At 45.4% G+C, this 22,859-nt stretch overlaps 1 protein-coding gene across 1 annotated transcript in view; it reads right to left on the bottom strand.

The window, feature by feature from the left end:
- Positions 1-261: 261 nt before the first annotated feature.
- The window catches only part of IRS2 (insulin receptor substrate 2), a 28,142-nt gene continuing 5,544 nt past the window's right edge, over positions 262-22,859 (bottom strand). The window contains exon 2 of the mRNA XM_059995834.1: positions 262-975. Within this exon, the coding sequence (XP_059851817.1) occupies positions 971-975 (5 nt within the window). The 3' untranslated portion in view covers positions 262-970. The remainder of the gene's footprint in view (positions 976-22,859) is intronic.

Below are 22,859 nucleotides of genomic sequence, written 5' to 3' on the forward strand. Positions count from 1 at the left end.
TACATTTTAAAAGAAATCCGCCAAACCCTTGACCAGCCTTGAACCGCTAGCATGCCTACGTGAATTTTTGGTTAGAGAAATGCAAGCTCAGGATTAAGGATAGCAGAGACGTTTGAGCTTGTAAATAGCATCAAAGGCGTTTGCAATTTGAAGTACCTACATAAACATCTACAGAGAGAAGATTAAACAAGTCTGTTAAAGGTAAAAAGAGATACTCACCCCCTTCCCAGACCCCGCCCCTCCCACCCCCCCATCCCCCAATACAGCTGATGGTTTTCCAAAGTAGGTTGCTTCAGTTACATATAATAATTATTATTTATCCATCCATCTTCAAAGTCCAATCTCAAATTTCATCTCCGTTGGGAAACGTCAGTCCCACGCTGGGCTCTGTCTGTGAGTAAACACGCAGGTACCTGGGTTGGAGTCTGACAAGCAGCTGTGTACCGGGCCTGTTCGATGAGGCAGATGACCGCGCTGGGACTCTCGGTACCCAGACGTCCTGCCGGCCCCTGACCACGCCGATCTGGCTTCACCTGGAACTGAGGTAGGACGGTGGTAGTTTTGAGAGGATGCCAGTAAATACCAGACTTTACCACTTTAATGCGAATTGGTGGAATCTCCTAGCATGCTGAGGGATATATCTGCTTTGCCAAAATGAAAGTTAAGGAGAAATTAAGACACTGGCCACAACGGAAAAGGCCGAGGAGAACGTCCAATTTTCTCGTGAATCACTCCTTCCGCTAATTTTGTCGAAAAACAAAACACAACACGACCAGCACAAGGATGAATGCCCCCTGTGGGAACGAGGGACAGAGATGGTTCCACGTCTAACCCAGAGGCGTCCACGTGTGGTAATCGCTCAGATTCAAAAGGAAACCGAGCAGCTTCAGATTTTAAAAAAATGCTGAGCATCTTCTGTTCATGTTTTTCTCTGATGTGTGTCGTCACGGGGATAAAGCCAGGCAGATCTTCACTCTGAAAGAGGAAGGAAAGAAGTCAGCGGGGCCGCTGCGCACACAGAGCCATCCTACTGCGGGAGACGAGGTCCCTCTCAACCCTCCTTTACCATCTGTGTCACTTCCAGGAAATGATCCACTTTGGGAAGCAAACGTTTACTCATTCCGTTTTCCAGAGACGAGTTCAATGGGTAAACTCCCCTTCGGTTTCCCCAGGAGCAGGGCGACTGGGTTTACAGTGAGTTGTGAGATCCGTAAAGTGAGGTTCACATTTTCAGTGCAAGAAAACCATTCATGATTCTACCCTTGGGAGAGGGGCTGAGCGACCTGGCAACGGCCCCTTAAATGCCCAGGTCTCAGTTCTTCGTGTGGACAGAGGGGGAGAAACCACTGCTTTCCTCACAGGGCTGTGGAGAGGATGAAAACCACGCCACGTGTCACCGCGTGTTCTCAGCTACACGGATAATGCCAGTGTGGGTCGCGGTAAGAAAGTGGGGGAAGTAATACGTTCACACTTCTGCCCTCGGAAAACCCTTCCCGCTGGGTACTCTATCCTGTTGCTAAAACGACCCAAGATTCAAAAATAAGCCCCCGTTACACACCCGCTTCCTCTGCCCTTGGGCGGAGCCAGCAGGACCCTCACCAGCTTCAAGTGCTCCCCTCTTTCTGGGCTGAAAGATCCAACTTCCTTAACTTTTTCCCAGTCCCCAATGTTTTCAGCATATTTTTACTGGATGTGTTTGTCCCTTTAGAGGACACACCGACTGGAGAGACTGACTGACATTTCACAGCATACCGCCTTTTTTTTTTTTTAAGCCTCTTGGCTTTTAAACAAAAATGCCAAGTTGTTCATCACTCCCCATGCTGGTAACTACTTGGTCACATGCGTGCCCGGTGGGTCACGCCCCACCGTAAACAGAGCAGTGTCTTCCTTTGCAGCTGTAGTTACTTAACCTGCACCTCTGAATATTCCTCTAAAATCACTCAGAATTCTGTGCTCGGCGCTCACCACGCTCCTGGATTTGCTTTTTTTGTGTGTCTACTTCTTTTCTGTTCATCTTGAGTTCAGAGGACTACTCCCAGCAAGAGAGAAACTCCCAGTATCCCACAGCCAAGAGTAAGCACCTGCTCTGTAGCCCGGCAGAACCCAAACAAGAGCCTGTGCAGACACATGCTGTCTACACGCAACACAGATACTGTATCTTTTCATGACGTTTTCAGAAGTTCCCTACAAAGTGACATTTTGAGGCAGTGTCACTTCATTATTTTTAAAAAAGCTTACGTCCTTTAAGAAATGTAACAAGTAAACTGTTCAGCACATGAAACTTAATGGAGAACAGGGTCCCAAAGTCCCTCCGAAGGGAAGCTGTGTCTCCGGCTATTTTATTCATTATTGTGATTTCTGGTCCTAAGAGGCTCTGGTGAGAACCTGAAGGTTAGTGTCCCTTAATAAATACAGGCATTTGCTAAAATCCACCTGGACTTGAGTCTCACCCTAAATGAGTTTGCATTTTGTCACTCAGGCCCTGACGGTGAAAAGAATCTGACGGCCACCCTAGAGGGAGTACTACCCTGTGGGTCCACTTTCAGAAGGTTTCTATTCAGAGTTTATTTTATTTTTACACTAACGATTAGCTAAATGTACCTAATTGTCTCCTGTTAACGCTAAAACCCCATTACCTTGAAAACAGCTAAGCAAGTAACTTCTTTAATCCCTCAAACTCAAACACACAGAGTTAATTATTGCTGAAAAACTTACATTCCTTTACTGCAAACTCATAGGGCCATGGACATTTTTGCTCTGTTTTTAAGGATGCTTTCTTGCTATGAAATAACTATCATTAGACCGTCATGAGCTCTAATCAAGTTGAATGTGTAACTTCATTTTTTTGAAGTACAAACAACACGACTGTCAAAACCTTAATTTCTAAGCACTAGCATTATGAAAGAAAAGAGCTGCTAAGGAGCAAGGAAATAATTCATGCATTTATTCACACAGTGACCTTTCAACATGACTTCCAATTCTGCTCCGGTGCAGGGCCTCTGTGAGGCACATGGGAGAATGATGAGGTAGAGAATGGAAGTCACATGACAGCTGTTTTCTGGGCAGGGAAGGAAGCAACTCTTTCAAAGGTGCGATGCCCTCTGCAAACACCTGCATTCTGAAGGATGCTCGGCTGCCGTTACCAGCAAAGGGAGAAGAAAGCTCTTCCAAGGGCACAAGAGAGATTCGGGCTGTCGGCCACCCAGTGAGTCAACTTGATGTGGGGACAGTAAGGAACATGGTCCCCTAAGACGCTGAGCCGTGGGCCGAGCAGCCCCAGGCTTCCACGGAAGGGAAGGGCCAGGGATGTGGTCCCACACGTGGCCAGGGAGAGCCACGGATGACTGGGGAGGGAGGCTGAGCATGCGTGCACGTGCACGCACACACAGGTACCATCACAGGGAGGGGGGTTTGTTCACAGCACGTGGGAAGGACGTGAGCAGCCTCAGGCCAAGGAGAGCAGAAAGAGGACGGCCACCAGCTCAGAGACAGATGTCTGGGCGAGAGCTGTGCCGTGCTTCAAACACATATCTCAGCGTATAGATGTGCCCTGGAGCCAACACATCGACCCAACGTGGATGCAATCTGTCTCCTACTGGGTCAGATAACAGTGGCCTTGCACAGACACCTCGAGGCAGAGAGCTTCCGAACTTCAGTCCACGCCACCCAAGTCACCTGCCACTGAACCCTCTTGGGTTCACCCCCAACTCACGGGGAGATCCTCCTGCACGCACCCCAGCAAGAATCCCCACCTAGGATCACCGGGAGGGGGCCACTCGTGGAAGATGCCTGGGATTCGGGGCTCAAGTGCGCCAAGCAAGCAGGCTCTCTGCGGCCAGGCCAGCAGCCAGCCAGCAAAGCCAGACCCGCCTGCCACGAGCCGCCTCTCACTGCTGTCGCTCTGTCCCGCATCCCAGGAAGAAGGGGACGGAGGCGGGAGCGGGGCCCTGGGAATGTGAGCCCACTTTTGCCTTTTATTTAGTTCCTTCTGAAGTAAGTTAAATTACCCCTCCCGCTGAAAATGAGTCTGGTTCAGCCAACTAGAAACAAAAATCTTCCAACACTGCCAGCCCATCACCCTCAACCGTTAAATATGTATGCTTCGTAACGATGAGACTCCGGCAAAATGTTATTTATTTTATGACCTATGTTGATTCTACTAGAGGCAAAGAGCCAGTGATTAATTTCACAATTCCTCCACGGTGAACATCATTAAGATGGGAGACATTCTCTGAACTGTGAGGGTACAGGGGCGACACAGAGAAGAAATAAAGGCCAGAACCATGTGTTGCTGGTGAAAATTACAGAGTAACATGCACCAGTTCTGAATCTGCTCCTAGATGTAATGCTTCTAAAATAATTTAAATTTATTGATACACGTTGCATTTGCGGTATAATTACACACTGTACTGTTCTGTAGCCTAGACATTGCTTCGTAAAGAAACTCATTCATGGAAAGCATCAATCTAGAGTTATTTGATTGAAAAAAAAAAAAAACTTTCAGCACAAAGACTGACGTTGTCCCATATGGCATGTCACGCAGCCCAGCTATCCTTTTCCTTTTCACTCTGTGACATATAACAAATGACGTTCATATGAGGGATACAGTCCCTTATGCAGTTATCCTAACTCCCTATGGACCAGCGCTAATTCTGCCCTTTCTCTTCCATTTAAAAGACCAATCAGAATGCAAATGACGGCGGGTGTTGTCAACAAAGGTCCCACCTCCAATTTGCTCTATTTAAAAAAAAAAAAAAAAAAGGAAAGAAAAAGAAAACAATCACTGAAAAACTCTGTCCTTGAGCCCAGTGGGGGAGCTCCCTAGCCACGGAAGGCTCGGATGTCAGAACACGGCCACATCACACCACCGCCGAGCTGGCCTCCAAGATCGCAAACACTTCAGTGGAAAATGCAGTGAGCGTCGGGTCGAGAAGGTTTCAGAAATAAATCGGGTAAATGTGCTCTGGCAAAGAAACTCAAGCAGCATTCTGGGAGCGTGTTCTCACTCACGGCTCTTTTTTAAATGATTTCTTATGATTACTTGGGTTTGGATGCAGACAGAGTCCCGTGTGGGGCTCCACGGCACAGCAGGAGGGAACGGGGCCTGGTCTCATGGGCCCTGGGTGAGCAGCACAACAGACAGCAAACCCACGTAGCAGGTACCAGTGACTTACTATTTTCAGGCAGATCTGAATGAGGACCAGTGCAGACACTTATATGCGTGACAAGAATGAAACATTAGACTTCTTAAGATTAAAATTTATATTTCTAGTAGTAACTATGATTGAAAAAAAATACATAAACCCTATGGTGAGCCCAAACATGTCCTTCAGGCCCATTGAGACTTTTTATGTTAAACACAGAATGACGGGAGAAAATAAACTTTTCTGTTACATGAGAAATTCCTAGAAAAGTCAACCTGATAATTCAGTATCTCCTCACTTTACTAGAAGCAAAAGCACTCTTAGAATATACAAAAAAAAAAAGTAAGGTCGGGTGTGATAAGCCAGGGATTCTAAGAAAAACGGTTACTTGAACTTTGCAAGTGGAAAAAAAAAAATAACTTAAAAGGAAAATATGGAAGCACAGGGTCCCCGGGACAAACGGGCTCAGTGACTGACTTCACCAACCCGACTCGTGACAGATTTAGAAGCTTCTTGGAGTTGAGCTCATCATTTCCACTGACAATTAAAATCATTTCATCCGGAATGCTTGTTATTGAAGACATTTCCCAGCATCAAGTTGCAACTTGATGCTAATGACACAACGTGAAACAGGATGAGACAACCAAGTTCTCACGTGAGGCTGGGGTTAATGAAAGGCATCTCTCCTTCTTCAGCTCTTGCTTAATCCTTCCCATAAGACCTTGTCTTAATCACCAAAGACTAGAGCAATCAGGTGTCCTAGACTGTTATCGCACTTCAAATTTCCCCGCATTGTCCAAGTTTCACCCACAGCAACCAGCATAAACTTTATAGTGAATAGCCTACACCAACTTTATGTTGTAATACGTAAGTATCCATTCCTTTTCTGTTTGTTACTGAAAAGCCTGGTGTGTGGATCCCGGAAGCTACCCTTTTATGGCAAGAGTTTTCCAGCATCATCGGAGAACTATTATCATGCCCTAACGCAAACACCCGAGAAGCAAAAATGTCCTTAAATTGCTGGTGGACCCTTCTCTTAAATTATGAAACGTTAGACCTTTTCTAGGTAAAAACCAGATGAGGGAGCTTTGGTGACCTGCCCGCTGCCTTGGAGCTGATCAGCAGGAAAGGACGATCCTTAACTTCTCCCAGAACTTTCCTCACTGCTGCACTGGGGGCCAACAATGCAGCCCCCATTTTTGCAAATAAAAGACAGGAGGACTCGGGAAGGAGTGAGGGGAGGTCTGGAACTTCCATTTGGGTCCTGGAGTTTAAACCTTTACACGGCACTATCAGCTGTTTATCAACTCCCCAAAGACACCGAACCCTGCAAGCTGTGCGTTTCTGCTTCGTGCACCTATCTCTCCTGCTGGTCAAGGGCCTGGACCACCTCGGTCCCCAGCATACAGCACATGCCTGTTAGGTCCTTCACGAAGCTCTGACGAGCTAAACAGAAAGAAAAACCCATGGGGTTCATGCCATTTCTCATCGGCAGAAAAGCAGAATAAAATCTTCTAAAGGAGCACAGAACTTTAGGACTGTCTGAGGCCCAAGAGAAAAGAAAACCTTTGTCGTCTCACGCGAGAGTGGCCTTCTAAGAGAGAGGTCAGCAGGGTACGGCCAAATCGGGTCCTTGCCTGTTTCTGGAAATAAAGTTTTATTGGAACACAGCCACGTTCACTCACTTGGACACGGCTGCTTCTCACTTTAACAGTGGAGCTGAGTGATGGTGACAGAGACATTGTGTCCCAAGACACGAGGAAGACAAGGAGGAGAAAGAAGGGTAAATTTGTGAAAGTTACAACATACATTTCCATCTGCGGGTTACACCTGGAGACTAATTGATACCCCCTCTGAAAATTATCGGCAGGCTTGCGTGCTTCAGAGATGCAATCCCATTGACTTAAAAGCCTGCTATCCTGTTACAGACCCTACGGAGGAGGAAGCAAGTCATGAAATCATTTATGAAGCTAGCACACACTTTAGGAATTAGTTTTCCTTACTCTTCCACTTGATATTCCATGCATAACACCATAGTACTGAAGAAATCTCATTATTACTAAATATATCCTACAGTACTACTCTTTCAACTTGAACATGATAAGTAAAGTTATATATGATAGATCTGCAATTCAGAAAGGGCCCAAATCTCTTCTCTTGCTTGAGTCATTTGAGAACGTGACTAGAAGCATTACGTTCCTACCCTCTGAAACAATATTTGGGCCAAGTGATGGAACCTGCGTTAAAATTGCAAATATCCTATGAACGGTGTAATTCTCCCTCAGGGGTGTATTTTCGTACACTATAAAAATGTTTATATTGTGTCTATCTGAGGTTCTCAAACCTAAATATTATAGTTTTGCTATAAACTTAAGGGAGTGTAGAATAACAGTTTGTTCAAAATATATCCATCCCCAAATATCCTGTTACGTATCATTTCAAATGAGCCGTTCTTTCCTTCGAATATTTAAATATTTAAGAGATGCTACTGGGTTTTCTTCATTTTATAATTTGATACCTTTTTTGTTTTTATTATTGAAACTGAAATAAGCATTTTCTGGAAGTCTGAAATTATGCCAAATGTAACTCAAATTACCTCTAGGATATCACTAACAGGAAACGTACTTATGAGTACAGTTAAAAAGGTACACCTTCAGGAATCTGAAATTTACTCTGGTTTATACATAATGATAATGCAATAATTTGGAAATGTTCTGAAAACGGGATTTGTGAAGTGCTTGTCTGTCGTCACAGAAAAAGAAAAAAAAAGAAAGGATTAGAAAAAATGGGGGGAAACATATTGTGACCCACCACCAGCCCAGCCAGCGCCCCGAGCTGTCTTGCTGGGCACAGACCCACAGGGCCTGAGCAGCCTCCACCTCCAGACTGCGAGTACATTCCCTCCCGTGGACGACACCTCACTGATACGGACGCCAGCGTCCTGGCTCAGGGGGAAGAACACACCTTGTGCAGACGTACACCTGGCCTTTACATTGAGATGCAGGATCTCCCAGCAATGAAGGGGCTGAGGGCCGTGTCCTTTGCCCTGGCACAGGTGGACACCCATTCCTACCACCGGCCACCTCAGGAGCCTTGCTGGGAGCTCAGGAAGGACTCAGGGCAACCGTCCCCACGGCTCAAGGACATGCGAGTGTGGAGAGCCACTGGCCTCACCAGAGTCGGGGTCCCCAGGCCCAGCAGGCAGCACCCACCAGGGTGTTCCCTGTTAGGAAAATGGGGACATTATTCTTCTGCCCTAGATTTCTCACTGGGCATGGGGAAACTACCAAAAGAGGTTTTATGCATACCCTATATAACTAAGTAGTACAAACAGAAAAAGTATATATATACACACAAAAATTGTTTTTTCCACACACAGCAAGCACGTGCTGCTGGCAGGATGTGCACCTTGGGGCCGGGTCCTTCTGCCTTCTTCCCGCACCTTTCAATGATGTACACGGGTAACCACACGCTGTGCTGTGAATGACAAAGCCCTAGGCCTGGCAGCCCTGTGCACTGGGAATCTCTGAGCACATCGATCTGCCTTCACGGCGTCTCCTCCATTCAAAACTACACCCATGAATGACATCACCAGCATTTGCAACTTCAAGCAGTAAGTAAACAAGCCATGAATGCACAAACACGAGGGCGAAGAGCTCTCGGGAGGGAAAAAAAAATGAATAAACTTGTTTTCATTGGCTAGAAGCGGAACAGAAGCAGAATTGTGGTTTTCTTTGGGGGGGGGGGTAACTCAGGGCCATTTAAAGCTAACAGTTCTCAGACCCTGCCCAGAGCATCCTGCCTGGGTGCCTTCTGCACGCCTCGTGCACAGGCCGCGCGTGTCTCTGCATCACCGGAGAACGCACACATCCCTCTCCGCATCGCAGGGCCCGCGAGCAAGATGCCAGCAGCCGGCGGGGCCCCAACTAGGCGGGGCCACGGGGCACAGGACCTCTATTCTCTCGGGGGTCACACACAGCGGTGCCCCATAATGCAGACAGACATTTAAATTCCTCTGTAAATTCCTCTGTGGCCGAAGAGAGCGATTTACATCCAAATGGAGTACCCCTGATTGAAATTTCAGGAATGAAGAGTGGAACGTGCGAAGTTACAGACCATCTTTATCAAGTGCATTTGCTAAACAGTAAAGTAAGACAGCAGCCACTGACAGCCACGCCTTCCCGTGGTTCCAGGGGGACCCAGGCCCCGGTGCCCCAGGCTGCAGACCACCCCCAGCTTCCCCAGCAGGCAGTGCCCGGACCAGCCAGGTGAAGCCACCCTGCACGCTCGTTCCGCCCAAATGCTGAAATGTTTTTAATGTCCTTCACAGCTTGAGCCTCAGCTGGGTACACCTGCTGAAGAGAACTTGTGCAGACTTGTCAGAGCCCAGCCTAGACATTCTACCTGCTCCTTTGCTGGGAGGGACCCTGCACACCAGGGGCCTCAGACCCGGGACTTTCAACGTGCCATCGGGAGATCCACAGAAGCCTGTGGTTGGAAACTTTGGCCCCCAGTCCCTCCTGGAGTGCCCAGGGCCACCAGCTGTCAGACACGGAGCAGGGAGGTGCCTGCCGCTGCCCCCAGGTGGGAAGCCTTCATCCCCGGGGCTGGAGGGCACCCAGTCCTGTCCAGACGGTGACACACAGGGGGACACTGCTGGGACACCCCTGATCACAAACCCGTCTCATCCTTCCCTCTTCTCCAGGGAGAAGGCAGAGGGCAGGACCAAAATACCCAGCGACATAAAGTCAGCTTCCCAAACTGCTGAAGGCTTGGAAAGGTGGGAAACGATCCATCATCCGGTGTTAAGACGGCATTTCTTACTGATTGACACGAAAACCTTCCCGGGCTCCAAAGCTGGGCAGGGTTTGTCTATGACTTTTTTTTTTTTCCCCCTGAGGTACGCGGGCCTCTCACTGTTGTGGCCTCTCCCGTTGCGGAGCACAGGCTCCGGACGTGCAGGCTCAGCGGCCATGGCTCACGGGCCCAGCCGCTCCGCGGCACGTGGGATCCTCCCGGACCGGGGCACGAACCCGTGTCCCCTGCATTGTCAGGCGGACTCTCAACCACTGCGCCACCAGGGAAGCCCTCTCTATGACTTTTAAGAATGGATTTAAAGAAGACATGTCTTCCCAACCACCTCTTTAGGAATCAAAAACACAAACTCCAGACTGAGCAGACGACCACTTGATAGACCACAATGACGCCCAATACATCACACACACAGGCCCCTCCCCTCCAGAAAAGCATCACGCAGACAGGGAAATCCTGTCCGGAGAGATCACTTCCACCTTTTCACATTTAGCAGCGTTATGATTCTGTGACACTCGGTCTATATGAATTAACATAAAATAACTTATTTTCTCCATTCTCCTTAGAGGGCAGCCGGCCATTCTGCAAAATCTACTCGTTGTATCGAACTGAACACGAATGGGGCGTAGGCTTCAAAGTGACCGAAACAGAAGAAGCAGAATAAACTTGCCCATTCATTGTAACTTTTACTATATTTACAAATCAGTTGTTTCAATATGCTCACATAAAGAAATATTAATATTTAGCCATTGTCATTCTTTGGAGATAAGCTTGAATTGGAGCCTTATTTGACTTGCCCATACTTCACACATTTTGCACAGATCTGACAAGACTATGCGTGAATCAAGTTATTTACAAGTCTATGCTAGCAATCTGCTTGTAGGGCGAGAGTGGCAGACACAGAGGGGGAAGCACAGCCCCCCCGGCCGTGTGTCCCCGCTGAGACCCTGGGTGTGGGTCACAAACCTCCCCCCAACGCGAACACGCAGCCTCCCGCCATCCACCCCTTCCTGCTCTGACTCCTTACACATCAGATTCTGAAAAATGACTTTAAGAGACCCACGAGCATAAGCGTGTTTCCTAAAATATACACTGGACAGAGAAAATGCAAATTTCACACTTCCGGTCTGGACAAAGTAATAGCAACCCCTACGAGAAGGAACAACTACTAACACAGTAGAAATAAACAATTAGGATGGGATCGTCATTTTTCTCTTGTTCGAATGAATGAGCTGCTTTAAGACACTTCATGCAGGCCATCCCTTTTTTACGTATCTCAGAAAAATTAAGTAAAACCGAGCTTACGTTCTGAAGGTAGACCTAAGCCCATGTCAAGTCCTTAAAGTGACATAAGCTACAACTAGCCACGAAGTCCACGTACGAAGGGTGCGGTTTCTCCACAGAAAGGCTAGAAGAAGGGGAGGGTCTTTATCCACACGCGGTACTAGCTGTTCTGGACGCCTTACTCCCCTTAACTCCAAGCTCACCCCCACCGGTGCTTCCACGTTGAGGCCCAATCTCCATGAAATACAAGGAATAATGACTTTTCTATCATTTTAGTTTCCCAATCAGCTGATGAAGAAAATCAGTTTGTTGCAGAGCCCGAATTTCACGCGCCTTACCGGAAAGCACACTGTGCGGATGGATGCCCTGGGGAGGGGGAGTTGGGAGTAACTGACCCAGTTTTTCAAAGGAAGCCACTGGGGGTTCTGAGAAGACACAGAACCAGGAAGCAGCGAGCGGACCAGAGCATCGTTCCCTACAGCCCGGCAGAGGCTCCCCTGAGGTCCACTGCTAGACCCCTTCACCCTCGGGTGGTTCCTTTAAAAAATAAGGGTAAGGGCAAGAACGTTCCCTCCTTGGAGGTTCTGAGGATGAGACACCATCTAGACATGTTATAAGGTGCTTTACAAATAACGTCTGTGTAACCGAGCATGTAATTCCACGACCAGACACTTGTGCTTTGATGGCATTGTTTATCTTGTGACAATTTCCCTCTGCCTTCCCCAGTGCAATGACATCTCAGCATATTCCTTCCCCCAGAAACTTTTAGGTCTTTTCACCTTTTACGTCATATTTTTGAGAAAGAAAGTCAGGAGCTGACATATACCACACTAAGTGGAAAAAGACGCTATGGCGAAATGATATGAAAAATTTTTAAACACTTCACATACTGTTCCAAAGAAACTATATTTTCCGTCTTCGCTGTTGAACGTGAACAAAGTCTTTACACTGGTTGCCCAGGCTCTACACATCACAGTTCATTGTTAGTTCCTTCTCATCACCTACTGCTCTCTCCCTGCTCCCTCTTGGTCAGCTACACGGGTCTCCTTCTGATCCTGGGACACACCAGCAACTTTCTGCCCCAGGGCCTTTGCACAGTTAGTCATTCCCTTTGCTCATATGGACTCTCCCCCTAAATACCTACAGGACTTGCTTCCTCTCCACCTTCTCCCTCTCTCTTCCCTGCTTTGTTTTCTGGAGCACTTGTTACTACCTACTCTACTTCATGCTCCGAACACATGTCAACATTACGTTTATTTCCTTGGTTTCAAAGGTAGGTTTGAAGATTCGGTACTTCTGGTTTTGGGTTGTTTTTTGTTTGTTTGTTTTAGCTTGGAAGCCAAACCTCTTTCTTTCTAGCCTGCACTGTAATATTTTTCAAATGGGTGAAATAGTTTTAAAGTATGCAACATGTCACAATTAGCATCTCTGTAATGAAAAAATAAGAAAACGTAACCATTTGGTTAAATCTGAAAGCTGAAGGAAGATCTAACCTTTCCCGCCTCTGTCTCTCCCGCCCCACAGGCCACCTTTCTATCCTCCCAAGGGGCCCTTATGGGAAGTGCCTGTCATTTCTTTGTTGGCTTTTTTCGGGGAAAAACAGATAAAACACACACTTTTTAAAAAGGCTCAGAGCTGCCTGCACGTGGTTTCAGGTGTGTCTTAAGAAAACAGAACTCTACTTGGAAATTAATAGGACGTCTGAAAATTAAGCAATTTTGAAGCCTACACTATAAATACAACTGTGATCACATGAAATGTCTGTGGATCATTTATGAGGAAAAAAACGAACTAAAATCGAAATGTTGACTTCTCACGGACAGGCAGCAGCACTGAGCACATCTTACGTGTGAGTTTTCTCAGCTTTGCAGCTACGGATGCTTCCCGTCACACAGACTACAGGTGAGCATCCTTCTTCGGCAAGAGCTGAGGGTGAGCAGGGAAGCCTCAGAAGGAACGGGAGAGGGAGTCCACTAACCTCGTGAAGTTTCTGGAATCCAAAGGCTAACAGCAAAGACAGAGCACACAGAGAAATACTGGGAGTTCTGAGGCGAGGCTACCCAGAGCTCAGAGAGGCTGACAGCTCGGAGCCGGGGCCCAGCAAGATCAAACCTGTGGTTTCTCGGAGGAGAAAACTGATGTGGAAATTCCACTTCATTGGATGGACCCCAAGTGTGTGTGGGGGACTGGGGGCGCTACACGTTTGAGTGGTTCCACCAGACTTTTCCAGCAAGGACACCTGCAGTCCCAGCAGGGACAGCCCATCCTGTGTCTATGGCCAAGAACGGCTCAAGAGTAAATTCAGAGATGAATTCTGAACATTCCAGCTCAACGGCACGGACTCCAGACTCGTGAAGATGCGTGCTTGTCGCCCAGAGTTATTCTAGGAACCGAGTTAAACGCTCCACGCGTTTAACTTGCGTTAAACTTGGGTATTTTACTGCGGTGCTTATTTCATTGAGAACTAAACCTACTCATAAACCAGCACTACCCACAAGCTAAACCACAAATAACAGTAAGAAGGAAAACGGAATTAAGATCTGTCCGTGCTACTGCGTCTTTACAGTTTTGATTCTGACCCTCCGCACCGAAATGTCATTCTATCAGTGTTTGGAAGCTACTGCAAACTTTCAACTCGAAAAGAAAATGTTCATTTCAAAAACTTGTCAAAATAAATAAAATCGAAAGACTGTTTCAAAATTCATGAATGTTTGTATTTATAGAAGTGGGTCAATATTTCATATCGAATATTTCCACACGGTTCATTATTAAAAGTTTAAATTTTTTTTGTTTATTCAACCAGTTAAAGTGAGTTTTCTGAAACTGACTGAGATAAATGTCCACTCTGGTTTTATAATATTCTACAGAAAGAAGAAATACAGATTTTGCAGTTTCACAGCTAAGATATTTTGCGAAAAGCCATCTAAATATTTTCAGCTGAACTGTACATTTCTTATGAGTCTAATTGGTGAAGTAAGAAGAGTTCTTTGTATTAGTTTCACCAAACTTATTTGATATAAATATTTGATCAAGTATTTGTTTAAAAAATTTGATATAGGGCTTCCCTGGTGGCGCAGTGGTTGAAAGTCCGCCTGCCGATGCAGGAGACGCGGGTTCGTGCCCCAGTCCGGGAGGATCCCACGTGCCACGGAGCGGCTGGGCCCGTGAGCCATGGCCGCTGAGCCTGTGCGTACGGAGGCTGTGCTCCGCAACGGGAGAGGCCACAACAGTGAGAGGCCCTCGTATCATATAACAAAAAAAAAAAAAAAAAAAATTTGATATAAATATAACTGGAAGAGCTTATGAGTAGCTCATGGATTTGTTTTGTTTCATTTGCATAATACCAAAAGTATTAGTTTAGGTCCCTTTCATGCTGGAAAACATTTTTTAAATTACCTGCATCATATAAGAATAAAACAGAAGCCTAACACCACCACAAATCACGGTAGCAAATTATCTTTTAAAAAAATGCATCCAGGCTGTGGTGTAAGAAACTGACCACTTTCCCTTTCTAGGAATTCTTGTTGCCTTGGTACTTCAGGAGCTCTGGCTGTACGTCCATCTCTGATTTTCAAACAAAATCAATGTGCACAGCACCCTCTAGTCCATGCCCTGTTTAATCCTGCTTACTGCCTGGAGTTTCTAAAATACTATATGCAGTTTTTAAATTTAGTAAGAACGTCCTGGCCTGTTTCCAAAACTTCTCCCCCAGCTAACAATTCCCTCCATCCATCCGTCCATCCGTCTATCCATCCATCCGTTCATGCACCCACGTTGGGCTCCGGAAACCCTCCAGGAAGAAAGCAGCAGGGGACCACAGGGGGCCTGAGCCGGGCCTGGCAGGGCAGAAAACGGCTGCGTCACTCACATGACAGGTTGGGGAGGCTTCTACGACCTGGGGATCCACGGGCATCAGACGGTCACTGAGCTCAGCGTCTATTTTCAGTTGCCTTCCATCACTAGCACGGGGCCGGGAAGCCAGAGCTCCGTCCCAGGTCCTCCGAGGAAGACAAGTTTTCACAGAAGCGATCCAGACCTCATCCAGGGAAAGACGACCGGGTTTACTTACAAACACTCCCCGCATAGCACGTCAGCGTCTTTATTCTCGTCCGCTTTCCACCTAACTGGGAAAGTGCTCCACAGAGCCAGTGCCCCCTGACAGGGTCCTCTGAGCTTTGCTTTCTTCCTATCCTGAGAAGCAGTTCCATCACTCCATTCATTCCTGACAGGGGGACAAGCATTCCCGTTTTGTTATCCTGCGCCGCTGCCGCCGGCGATGCTGGGTGGATTACTGGCGCGCGTGGCTTCTAATGGCAGGCGTGTGGCCGTCTGCTAGGAAGGAAGTGCTCTCTCTGCGGATGCTGGAGAGACCGGCAGCTCGTGTAAACACAGCCCTGAACCACTCCCCAGAGCACAAGGCTATAGATTCCCGACCACGGTTTTTCAAACATGGATAGCTGTTGTGTGAGCTGTTATGAAACGTCTATGTCTTCTTTTATGCCTTTCAAAGGGGGGTTAGAGTCACATCTTAGGAAGGCAGTGCCTTCTGAAAAACCATTTCTCATCCCATAACAATGAAGTTAAGTAAGTTTTTTCTCGGAAAAAAATAAAAGATCTTAAAAACAAGAAGGGCACCGGTGAGATAATCCACTCCCCAGAAGATCACCACCTAGCAACCACTGATTATTCATGGGTCCTTAGGCAAATTCTAAAATTGTTCGTTTTCAAATAGACTCATCATCAAATAGAGTGATGACTCATCATGAAACAGTTTCTTAGGAGACTGCTAATGGCCTTATTCATAATGACGAGTATAGGATATTTCACTTAGAGAAGAAATGCATCTTAAGGACCCCTCAAGGAATGAATGAAAACACAACCCCATTAGATGTCAGATCAGGGCCCCAGGATGACCCACTGATAAAGAAAAAGGGCTTACATTTTCCCAGATCACAGAGGCCTTTCGATTTGAATTATCCCAAGAATTTTCTTTCTTCCTCTTCTCTTTTTTTTTTTTTTTTAAACACAAGTAAGCACATGATCTTGAATGTCTGCCAGGCCTTCACCCTTCTGCCACATCAGAAAACACTGCCCACATGGGCATCAGCAGCCTATTTCTCTAACTTACAGCATTCTTCCTTGTTCAAGTGTCTGCTTTCCTCTAGTTCTGTCCACCAGCATACCTTGTAGTATATGCATGAAGCCATTTCCTGCAAGGCTCCCAAATCAAAAAACAAATAGCACTTCTACAAACAATAAATCATTCTAGAGGGAACAGGCCATATCCTAGGAGGAAGGTATTCATCTCCACACAAAGGCCCACAGAGACAGAGCAAACCTATTCTTTCCTGATAATATTTACAAACATCTCTACCCACTAATTAAATCAGTGACCTTGGAAAAGACGCACGACCTCCCTCGGCCTCTGTTTTCACAACCTTAAAATGAGTTACATTAGACGGATGGTTCTCAACTCCTCTCCCTCAAAATGACCTTGTATTTTTTTTTCCTGTCACCACTCTGTGTGGAGAGAGTTTTCAAGCATTTAGTGTTGTGGGGGGTGGGGGGGGGGAATCTTATCAAGTACAATATACAGTTTGCTTTACTAAAACAAAGACAGTGGGAGGAATATAAGTTTTCCAACTCTGCAGACCACTGGAAGTCCAGGAAGAGAGCCTGAGAGGCCCCAGAAGAGACGACCAACCAACATTTTGATTCAGCTCAAATTCACCAACATCACAAGAGCTTTGAAAACAATGTCGAATCCTGAGCTCTTCCAACTGGCAGGTGTGGAAAACAGTTTTAAAAATGAGGGGGACTTCCCTGGTGGTCCAGTGGTTAAGATTTTGCCTTCCAACGCAGGGGGTGCGGGTACGATTCCTGGTCAGGGAGCTAAGATCCCACATGCCTCGCGGCCAAAAAACCCAAACATAAAACAGAAGCAATATTGCAACAAAGTCAATAAAGACTTTAAAAGTGGTCCACATCAAAAAAAAACCAAAAACGAAAAAAAGAGGGAGCTTTCTGAAACTAACATGACCTTGTAAATCAACTGTACTAAAATAAAAATTAGAAAATAAAATAAAAAATACATTTTTAAAAAATGACAGAGCTTTCCTTTATTGTCCGGTCTTCCTGCTTTTAGCTGTCCCCATCTTACTCTGAATGAATAACGTGTGGAAGAAAAGAGAGAGAAATTAAGTTACTGCCACCAAATGAAATAAAAACCCAGCTGTTAACTTGAAAGCTGCCTAAGGCCGATCTACAGTAAAATCCCAAGGTCACTATTGTATATGAGCTTCCAAAGTAGACAGTGTGTAGGACTTGGATAAGATGGGATATGAGATAAAGAGCACTGGTACAACAGCGTCTTCGTGCGGTTCAACCCATCACTACCCTTTTCTGTCTCAGGGATTCCCAGGCAAGTCACTGGGACTCTCTAAGCTGCAGGTTCCTCGTTCCAAAAATGGAGATCCAGGCGGCCCTCCTATGACACAGGGCTTTTGGAGTATTACGTGAGACTTTATGTATGAAAATGTCTTAACGCTATAAAGTGAAAAAAAAATACTTTTTGGATTTTAAACACTTCTTTTGATTGAAAGGGGAGAGGGGCATGCAATTATCTTTCCATATTGATCAGAACAACGGTTACGTTTTCATCATCTCATCGACTTCAGCAGCATTCTTTCAAAATCATTCACTGTCCACCAAGTTTTGGGGCTCGTTAGTTACACTTATAATTTGGAGGCAAAAGAGGGGTGGATTTAAGTAAGTACTTTTGAATTTGCATAGAGAAAGCACTGTGTTGTATTCATAAATAGTAAAGATTATGCACTGATTCTATGCAAAAGTGTAAGTCATTCTTGAGCTCTACGTATGGATTTTAAGGTAATCATTAAAATCACTAATATAATGAACTCTATCATAATACCTATTTTTTTCCACATTGGAAAGATTGAATTTGGTACTCTACCATAGTAACTCACTCAAGCAGCTGTACTAACAATACCATATGGATAGATTAAAGTAACAGTAAAACTATAGTTATACTTAAGGTTATAAAGTTTTAACGCGATTAGAGAACACATTATTATTCAGTATTGGAGCTTCAATTATGAAAATAATATCCAGAGCCAGCCTCTGGGAGCACAACTGGATGCGATATTATGAAGCCACACACATGTACACACACATCACCCCAAAAGAGTAATTATTTATTTCCCCCAAATTTGGTACTCTTTAAAACTGATACTAAAAAGCCCAGTATTTACAAAATGCCGTACACATAATCATTCATCTTTAAGGTCTATCATGGATCACAGTATTTGACCAAATATTCCAAATTTCAGTGAAAGCACCATAAGCAAATCGCATCTCTGGGCATAAACATCACCTACGGCATAAGAAAACTGGGCCAAGCCTGAAGACACGTTTGCCTGATCAACTTTTACGAAGTCTCTGGACAGGTAAAAAGCGACCTGATACAAAGTTAACATTTCCTAGTCCAATAGAAAAGACATCGAGAGCCGCTAACTTAACCACTGTATCATTTGTAAAAATGCAGCCTGTAAGTCTTAACCCAATTCCATTTCAGCAGAATGCAATGAATTCAGTTCTGATGCAATGAATTCAATTAAATGAGACGGCCAGGCACAGAAGTATCTTGTATTATTCGCACCCACAGAGCAAAATGCTAGTGTCCAACATAGACTCCAGCTCTGTTCGCACTTTCTTCTGTGCCCGTTATTTCAGTGCACAGTTCATGTAAGTCTCTGCAGCCACATCTAGAAAGAAATGGAATCATCAGGAGCAATTATCAGCCTCAGCATTTCCTCCATCTTGAGTGATGACTTCACCAGTTCTCTTCAGAAAAAATCTACCGCTGAACTCTGTCTACAATAATCGACCTGAAGTGATTCAGAATAATCACTGCCACCTTGAAGAATACGTTCAAATTAATGAAACGAACACAGAAAGAATCTTCCCATTGAAATGTGGCTATTCTCATAAAACCTACCACCTGATCGATAACATGTTTATATCCGCTGATCTTGGAGGTTCAGAAAATTCCGTTTGGTGGAGAAGAATGCCAGCATTCAAAGGCCTTTGCCCAACTTGTACGGAAACGTGCATTCTGCTCATGTCTGCAGTAGATAAAGTCTGCAGAGGATTCACCTACCACAGGAGCCCCAGTGAAGACCGGGCTGTGGGGAAGGGCACGTTGGTCCCCTTCCCTCCGAGCTTCCCCAACTTGGTGTACTTGGCAAAGCAGATAAAGGAGTCAAGGTACATTTTCCCTTAAGTTTCTGAGGTGAAATGGGAACACCTGATTCCGTGCTACCCAAAAAAACAAAACAAAAAACCCTCTCTACTTGCCAAATCTGATACCAAAAGTTAACCGGCTCTTGGGACTCTGCTGCTACAGAAAACGCATTAGTGGGAATTTTAACAGAAAACCCATTATCCCCGTGCTGGTCCTGAAACTTTCGCAAGTTCTTTTCAGAAAGAGATTCATTTTAATACTAAGAGTTCTAAAGAAAATAAAGCATTAATTACCTATGAAAATTCCTCTTCTGGGGGTTAGTGGGCCTGTGGAAGAACAAAAGAAAGGCTGGAGGTTTTCCTACCCAGTTTGACAACCAGTCAAATCAAAACAGGGCAGGAGTGATCACCCTCATTAAATCAACCCTGAAGACTGAAGCCCCAGGCCAAACAATGGCCGATTCCGCAACTCACAGTTTAAGGGTTCTGCTTTTCTCATAAGGCACCCCATATTAGGAGCAATACTGTCAATTTTAAAAAACCTATATTCCAGTTACACGTTTTTCATCTGGACACTATCTCTTACAAGCACCTCGCAAAAGGTCATCAGAAAGTACGGTCCTGATGTAGTTTCAGGATCGGAATGCTCTTTTCCTTAATTGTTATTTTACTCTGTAATTTAAAACACTACTTCATGACAATTGATAATTATCTAGGAAAAGAAAAATCTCAAGTGAAACAGAGGGGGAAAAAAACAATGGTTCTCGGAGACTGGAGTAAAACCAGCCACCAAAACAGAGAAGGCCTGAATTTCTTAGGAAGGTACCGGCCCCACGTTCAGACAACTTTGAGCATCCCGGTTTTTAATTTAAGAACACCCGTTTACAGAAGTGCCTTTCCTGTACATAAACATCGGTAGCATCGCTGGATTTATTAACGCTTCTTTAGAGGAGCTGAACCGCTCCGGATGTTGACAACCTCCTGGGCCTCCCAGGGGCCCTGAGCACAGGAGGAGAGGGTTATAAGGACCCCATTCTACAGACAGAGAAAGTGAGAAAGAGGGATTAAATGGCTTTCCTCTCTTGCACGTGACTCAGGCAGCACGGCAACTAGACACCTGGCTTCCTGATTCCTGGGCTAGTGTTCCACACACCCTGCTTCCTGCTCCGAAGTACTATTTTGGTAAAGGTTTCTCTTTCAATAAAGGAACTAGAACAAGTCATGTGACTTTCATTCAGGAAAGCCTGTGTGTGTTTTCATTAGCACCTTAGTTGTCTGTTCCTGGGAACAGGGTGGGAACAGGGCACGGATTACCTTATTATGACAAGAGCTAGCCAACCAAAGCAGAAAAGCTTGCACGACAGGAAAAATAAAGCGTGTGTGGTTTGTCAAGTCATCTCCTTGGAGTTCTAAAAATATTCAAGCCCCTTGCTTTAAGACTTCAACAGACAATACTTTTAAACGTGCCTTGTGACTCTGCTGCCCCTTCAGAAACAATTGTGTTGCTCTCTCATCCCTGGATTCTTTCACTGTGGGAGGTGAATAAACAGTCCTTTTATGGAACAAATTTAAATACAGATGCTTTCGGGGGTAATTCTTATCTGATCTGCCTTGTACCTACAGATAAACCAATTCTAGAACAAAAACCCCACTAAAGAGAAATAACAAAGTAGCACAGTTTATGGTATACACCGATCTATAACCCTAACGACCAAATATATAAAGTTCATTTTAAAAAGTGGTTTTAAAGCACAGTGACTCCAGTAGCATAGTTTCAGTTCCCAAACAACAATACTCTAAAGATTGGTTGTATTTGTTCCCATACACACCCACAAAACAAAGGATAGGTAACCTTCTCCCGGCTCCCAAGTAAGGTGCATAGTTTCGAGGTAAATCTGTACCTGCTCTGCAGGACCTACAGATTCATACACACCCATCTGTGTCAATCTAAGGCGTGCTAACTTTTGAATTGGCTCCACCATTGAAACCCCACCGCCATCCCCAATTCTACTGGAAACAACCATCAGACACTGCTGGGACCTTACCTCTTTGTCACCACCTCTCCAAATACCAAACGCTAGCCCCCCAAGGGACCCCGAATGGTTCCACTTCAGCATAACTCGTGAAGTTTTTCCACGCGGAACCCAAGGAGCTGGATGTGGAAACACGGCCACTTCCGAGAGTCAGGGCAGCACACCCAATGACTCAGGAAGTTCATTTTCCATTTTCTCTTCAAAGAAATGCTTTGCAAGTCTTCCTTCCATAAACCGTGCTCTCAAACAACACTTATCTCCTGTGCACTTTTTATCTATCAGCATCACAGACAAATGTCTACGCGTAAACGTGAGTTCAGTAAAAGTGGATGTTCGTTCTGGGTTTCTCCACAGTCCCTTTCTGGCTCCACAAAATGCAATTTAGTTTCCCCGTTAATTAAGATGAGATGCCCGTCTTCCCTACCCTACTGTTCTCTGTGCTCAAATTAGTTTACTAGAAATCCATCTAGCATGTAGTCCTTTTTTCCAAAAAAAAAAAAAAATGTGGTTCGGGCACAATGGACCAATTGTAGTTACCCATTTTGCTTAAAAATAGTCTTTTTTCCTTCTTAAGAGAGTGTTTACATTAACGCCCACAGAGACTCTGGACAACCAGCAATCCAAAGCGATCTCTCATCTTTGTTCAGCCACCACCGAACATACAAACTGCTGTTTTGATTTCAGAATCCTGAATCCTATAGGTTGTAAGGAATTTTATACTGGTGGGAAATCTGAAACAAAACAGGCCAAATCAGGCCTCTCATAAACTTATCTCTTGCGGTTTAACATTTTCCCTCATCTGAAAAGGGCATTATATTAGACGTGAATCACGTTTCTGCAAGTATCTACTTTATCGGAAAGGCCTTGAATCCTTTCAGGCCTGGAGGTGCGCGCTCCAGCTCGTTCGCCCTGTGACTGCAAGAAACGCCTCCCAGGGCCCTCCTCAATCCAGTCCAGGTTTTTCCCGCCTACTCCACCAGAAGCAGTAAGAGGTGTTGTGTTCTCAGGCTGTTTTTCTGATTAGAATCAGATTTCAGCAAAATGTACTTTCGTGCTCACGATGGCCTATACCCATTCCTGTGTGTACAGATTTCTCCTCCACTCAAGTCTAGTTACGCTGGTGTGCATCCTGGACGGCAGCTAATCACCCTTCAAGTCCCAGACACACGCGCAATTTTTCAGATGCACCTGTAGGGCTTCAGTTAACTCCAAGCAAAGTGACCTTCCGCTGAGCATCGTTTACGCGACACATCCTGACAGCTTCCAGGGGGCTTCGTTAGATGCTGAACCACCACACTCTGATAGCTCTCCGTGACTCTTTTTA

The sequence above is a fragment of the Delphinus delphis genome, chromosome 18, assembly GCF_949987515.2.
Source record: "Delphinus delphis chromosome 18, mDelDel1.2, whole genome shotgun sequence".
Lineage (NCBI taxonomy): Eukaryota > Metazoa > Chordata > Mammalia > Artiodactyla > Delphinidae > Delphinus > Delphinus delphis.